The sequence below is a fragment of the Panthera onca genome, chromosome A1 (genome assembly GCF_046562875.1).
Source record: "Panthera onca isolate mPanOnc1 chromosome A1, mPanOnc1 haplotype 2, whole genome shotgun sequence".
Taxonomy (NCBI): Eukaryota; Metazoa; Chordata; class Mammalia; order Carnivora; family Felidae; genus Panthera; species Panthera onca.
This window is the reverse complement of record NC_138339.1, coordinates 26,279,215-26,285,214: the sequence shown is the minus strand read 5'-3', so window position 1 is coordinate 26,285,214 and position 6,000 is coordinate 26,279,215. Positions and strand designations below refer to the sequence as shown.

General features: G+C 39.6%; 1 protein-coding gene across 1 annotated transcript in view; it reads right to left on the bottom strand.

The window, feature by feature from the left end:
* Positions 1-2,375: 2,375 nt before the first annotated feature.
* NPR3 (natriuretic peptide receptor 3) overlaps positions 2,376-6,000 on the bottom strand; it is a 94,535-nt gene continuing 90,910 nt past the window's right edge. The window contains exon 8 of the mRNA XM_060634435.3: positions 2,376-3,430. Within this exon, the coding sequence (XP_060490418.1) occupies positions 3,370-3,430 (61 nt within the window). The 3' untranslated portion in view covers positions 2,376-3,369. The remainder of the gene's footprint in view (positions 3,431-6,000) is intronic.

Sequence of the window (6,000 nt, the reverse complement as noted above, 5' to 3'; positions counted from 1 at the left end):
CTCCCCTCAGAGAGTCCCCCTTAAAATTTCTTGCAGGGCTGGTTTAGTGGTCATGAACTCCTTTAATTTTTGTTTGTCTGGGAAACTTTTCATCTCTCCTTCTATTTTGAATGACAGCCTTGCTGGGTAAAGTATTCCTGGCTGCACATTTTTCCAATTCAGCACATTGAATATATCCTACCACTCCCTTCTGGCCTGCCAAGTTTCTGTGGATAAGTCTGCTGCAAACCTGATCTGTCCTCCCTTATAGGTTAAAGACTTTTTTTCCCTTGTTGCTTTCATGATTCTTTCTTTTCCTGAGTATTTTGTGAATTTGACTATGGCTATGCCTTGTTGATGGTTGGTTTTTGTTGAATCTATTGGGAATCCTCTGTGCTTCCTGGATTTTGACGTCTGTGTCTTTCCCCAGGTTAGGAAAGTTTTCCACTATGATTTATTCACAAAACCCTTCTACCCCATTTATCTCTCTTCATCTTCTGAGACCCTTATGATTCTGATGGTGTTCCTTTTTAAGGAGCCACTGATTTCTCTAATTCTTAAATCGTGCTCTTTTGCCTTAGTCTCATTCTTTTTTTTCTGCTTCATTATTCTCCATAAGTTTGTACTGTATATTGCAGATTTACTGCTCTGCTTCATCTATCCTTGCTGCCGTGGCATCCATTCAAGATTGCAGCTCAGTTATAACATTTTTTATTTCATCCTGACGCTTTTACTTCTTTTATCCCTGAAGAGAAGGATTCTAAACTATTTTCAACCCCAGCTAGTATTCTTATTATTGTGATTCTAAATTCTGGTTCAGATATCTTGCTTGTATCTGTGTTGATTAAGCCCCTGGCTGTCGTTTCTTCCTGGTCTTTCTTTTGGGGTGAATTCCTTCATTTCATCATTTTGAAGGAAGAAAAGGAATTGATAAGGTAAAAAAAATTAAAATTAAAAAATTAAAAACACACATACACACAAATCAAATAAATGATGTTATATTCTAGGAGTGTTTTTGTCTAGCTATTGAAAAGAGCTTGATAGATTAGAGAAAAAAAGGGGGGGAAGAAAAAAAAAGGAAAAAGGTTGAAAATTTGAGAAAATGAATACAATGAAATAGAATAAAATGAAATGATGGAAGTAAAAGAGAATTTGAAAAATTTACAAAAAAAGTAAAAAATATAGTAGAAAAAATAAAGAAAATTGTTTTTAATAAAAATTGAAAATAAAAATATTTTTTCTCTTTCTGTATTCAAGAAAAAGAAAAGGAACAAAAAAGAAAAAATAAAAAAGAAAGAAAGAAAATTGAATAGATGGACCCAGAGAACAGACTGAAATACAATTGAAATTACATTAGTTTCCCCTAGGAGTCAAACTGTGAAGAACTTTATAGTCCATAAACTAAGCAGGTGGAGAGATTTGTGGTGTTCCTGAAGAGCAAGGTTGGCCCGGTCGGGCGGGACTTAGTGTAACAGCTCCACTCTCCACTAGATGGCGCTGCTTAGCTTAAAGGGGTGGATTGTTTGTGGCGCTTGTAGGTGTGTGTGCACATGCGCTGGAGGAGTGAAAATGGTGTCACCCAGCTACCCAGTCTCTAGTATCAGAACTCTGTGCTCTCCCTGACCAGCAATCACACACCCATCCTTTGTCTCTGGCTTCTGTCCACTCCCCGCTTTTATACTATCTGTGACCAAGCCATCAGGTTGCCAAGCAGCACCTCCCTCCTGAATTTTTTCTCGGATGTGACTGTATTTCCCAATCCCTCATTTCTGAGGGACTGCAGCTTTGACCCACTCAGATCTGCTGGGGGAGGGTCTCACCAAGCAATGGCCAGGTGCTGGCTGCACCCACAAATGTTCACAGGACCATGCTGCTATCAACACCCAGAGACTACGGCTGGGCACCACCCTGCCCCAGAAAAAGTTCACGCAATCATGTAGCAGCAGTGTTTCAGGGGTTATGGAAAACCACAACATACATCTGGCACTAGGCTTCACCCTTAATGACCTTGTTCCAGCACCAGTGAATGTGGTTGTTCTCTGGGACCTGCTGGGACTAGGTGGCTGCACAGACTCTACCAAATGCCCTTCCGGCAGTGGAACTGCTTTTCCCCATGTGGACGGAGAACCTTCCAGACCCCACTCTGCTTCTGGGGATTCGCCCTTCCCACAAGAGCACCGCCAGGTATTGAGGTGTGGAGTTTCAGACTCTGCGCTCCCCCTTTTATACATTCTTAATGGAATTTAAACACTCTCCTTTCTCCTTTCTCCCTTTTTAGTTCAGTCCTTGTAGCTGTTTCCACTTTTCCACTTTCTCTCCAGCTGCTTTGGGGGGGGTGCTTTTCCCATACTCTCCCCCCCCACCCCATCTCTGTCCTCTCTCCACAAGCAAAAACAGCTCCCTGCCCTCCGCAGCTTCTCTCTCCCCCAGTTCACCTCTCCACATCATGTACCTGCTGAATTCTGTGGTTCATGTTGTGCAGATTGTTGTGTTAATCATCAAATCAGTTTTCTAGGTGTGCAGATGGTTTAGTGTTGATCTGGCTGTATTTCATGGATGTGAGATGCAAAAGAAACTTCCATGCTATTCTGCCATCTCATTCTTTTTTAAAAAAATCATTATGTCCCCAACATCTAGCAACAAGTACTTAAAACATTTATTGAATTAACAATGAATGATTGCAACCCTTTATACAACATCACATAATCAATCTTTCAGCACAGAAGGGGGTCTTTTCTGAATTGTGATCTCAATTGTACTTAGAACATTAACAGCCTGGGTGATTTATTTATTTATATATTTATTTATTTATTTATTTATTGTGCTGCATTGGGAATCCCATGCTAAGAGGATGGCTTTTTCCTGTCCTACAGACCAGTCTCATGGTCTTTCTCTGCTTCATTGCCTTTCTCACTTTCTTTTTTCTTCTCTTTCTGGCTTCCTCCTGCTTTAACAACCTTCAAGTCACATACCCAAGTTGAATTTTGTAGGAGCTTAGTTTTTTTTTTAGTCCATTTTTGAAGTATAATTGACATACAATGTTACATTAGTTTCAGGTGTACTGAAACTACTGATTCCACAGTTCTATACATTACTCAGTACTCACCATGATAACCATATTCACCATCTGTTGCCATACAATTATATTACAATAGTATCGACTTTATTCCCTATGCTGTACTTTTCATCTCTGTGACTTATTTATTTTATAACTTGAAGTTTGTACCTCTTAATCTTCTTCATCTCTTCTGCCCACCCCTTAACCACCTCCCCACTGGGAACCACCTCACCTGCCTGCCTGTTTTTAAAGCCAAATGGGATGTCTTTCCTTTAAGAAGTCTCTGTAGTGACAGCTTTGGTCATGGCCACTTCAAGCCTGGAACCAGCACCTCAAGTATTGGAGGTCCCAGGAAATGATACCAAACTGTTGGGTAGGGAAACCAGTAGACATCTAGAAGGAAAAAAGAAGTATACAGTTACAGTAAAAACAGAGCTCCTTATCAGTGATGTCATTCTCCTCAAAGAAATGAGGAATTTTGTGTTTTCCTGAGAAGATAAATATGAGAAGATCATTAGCTTTGAGGTGACTCACTGAAATGCACCCAGAGTGGCATGTTCACTAGGAGACCCCCATTGGCATTGCAGGCTGTAAATTATGGTCATTCCTAAGAGGTAACAAGAGAGGTTCTGTCAGCTGTGCAATTACTTTGTTTTGGCAGGACACTTTGGATTCAAGAAAACATTGGCTGGAGTTCAAGGCCAAGATTTTGGATCAGCTGCCACCATAATTTTTCAGAAATGTGATGACTGTACCTCAAGAAATAGTTTCCTAAGTAGGCTGCAGGAATGTCTCTTGTACATGTTTGAAAGGAATGAAGCTCTTGGGGACTTAACAGTAAAGCTGAGTTATCATGGGCTTCTCAAGCAAAGGGTGAGAAGCCCAGATCACATCAGGAATCTTCTTCACCAAATGTAGTGAAGTAATGAGAGAGTGGCTTTAATTGAGATAGGACATGGCTGGACTCTGTATCTTCTACATGATATACAAACACAGCGATATAAAAATCTATCAAGGTTACCCAGATCTCTCTTTGCCATTGAAAGTTCTATGTTAAACTAAACAGCATAAGCTTCCTACACTTCTCAGTATCCTGTCTGAATGTAATAATAGTGAAGAGGAGAATCATGTGAACATCTAAATGATCCCCAACCCTCTAGAGGGCCAGTAGATGCACTCAGTGTCCATTTCTTGCTTATTCACAGTCCTTCATTTATATATCAGAAAGCATCACTCAGACTTGAAAATTTCAGGGGGTCATTGCAATTTGAATACCTAAGTCTATGGCTTGACAAGGAGACTATTCCCAGCCCGTTTTTATTTAGCATAACATTGTCTCTAGACAAATACTCTATTATTAACACTACATATTGTGGTTGTCAAGGGAAATATTTACAATGTACCTAAGTTTCTAAGATAGAAAATAAGATAAAATTTGAGTGGTGGGAAATTGGGTGTGAAATTGAAAGTCAAATATTGAGTCAGAAATACCATCACAGAAGCATAGATACGATGCCTACAGAGGAATTGAACATGCTTGGCCAGTGAGGGTAGAAAAAGAAAACACTAGTCCTTTAAGGGCAGTAGCTGGGCCATGCAAATAACAACCTGAAAAGATGAAGCAATCCATTAATTTACTTTCAATTATTACATTCATTTTATTGATTTTATGGAATAAAATTAAGAATATTAAAAGCACTGTCCTATAAGAGAATTTAAAAAATTGTGGTGGGTCTCTGAGAGTTTATATAGGAGGCTGATGCTGGATTCCCCCTTCTATTTAGAAAATTATATTCATTACTCTTGAGGAAGCCTGTAAAATTTCTCTGCTGTACTATGAGTGTGCTTAATTGGTTTTACATCATAAATATAATATTGAAAATGCCACAAGTTAAAGTATTATACAAAAGCATGGACTGAGATCTTACTTGGAAAGCCTATTATTTTCTATATTTTTCATCATGTTGCCAACTTCCCTATGTGTGCTATGTATGGGTATGTGGTGTGTGAGGGTGGGAGTTGTAAATTTAGGAGGAGATGGGGGGTCTAAGAAGTTCAACAAAAGCAAGGCTTCCAATTATCATATTCCTAAGGGCTCTCAATCTTTTGGACCTCCCCTTCCCATCACCCAAATTCCAATGTACATACAAACCTCACTAAAATATCTACGGCTTCTTGTAAAGCAATTTGGGACTCCTAGCTGTGGCCATAAAAGCATCTTTGTCTCTTAGGGATTTCTGTCACAGGAATCAAATCTTTGATCTCTTGGGAGACCCTCAGGGCAGCACTTTCTCCAGAGCCATTAAGCTGGGAGGTTTATACTAATATTCGATGTTCTTTTTAGAGTCTGAGGTCCTTCATTCTCTAGCATAGGCTAGAGGCTTTTGAAACCCTAGGCTCTAGTGCTGAGCTTACTGTTTATCAACCGTGAGACTTTGAACAGATCATGTAACTTCTCAGAATATCAATTTCTTTTTCTGTGAAAGAGAAGCATCATTGACAGGTTGCATTCTGGGTTCACTTAGTAGGAAGGGGAGAATGGTAAACAGTTGGTATGTTGGTGAGCATTTAACAGCCAGGTCTCTGGAGGGAATGTGCCATGATTTATAGCATTTGTTGATTTCTGTGGTGGAAATACTCATAACATGACCAATTTCTTTATTATTATTATTATGAAATTTATTGTCAAATTGGTTTCCATACAACACCCAGTGCTCATTGCAACAGGTGCCCTCCTCAATGTTCATCACCCATTTTCCCCTCTTCCCCACCCCCCATCAACCCTCAGTTTGTTCTCAGTTTTTAAGAGTCTCTTATGGTTTGCCTCCTTCCCTCTCTGTAACTTTTTTTCCCCTTTCCCCTCCCCCTTGGTCTTTTGTTAAGTTTCTCCGGATCAACATATGAGTGAAAATATAGGGTATCGTTCTCTGCCTCTCTTTCTCTGCCTGACTCATTTTACTTAG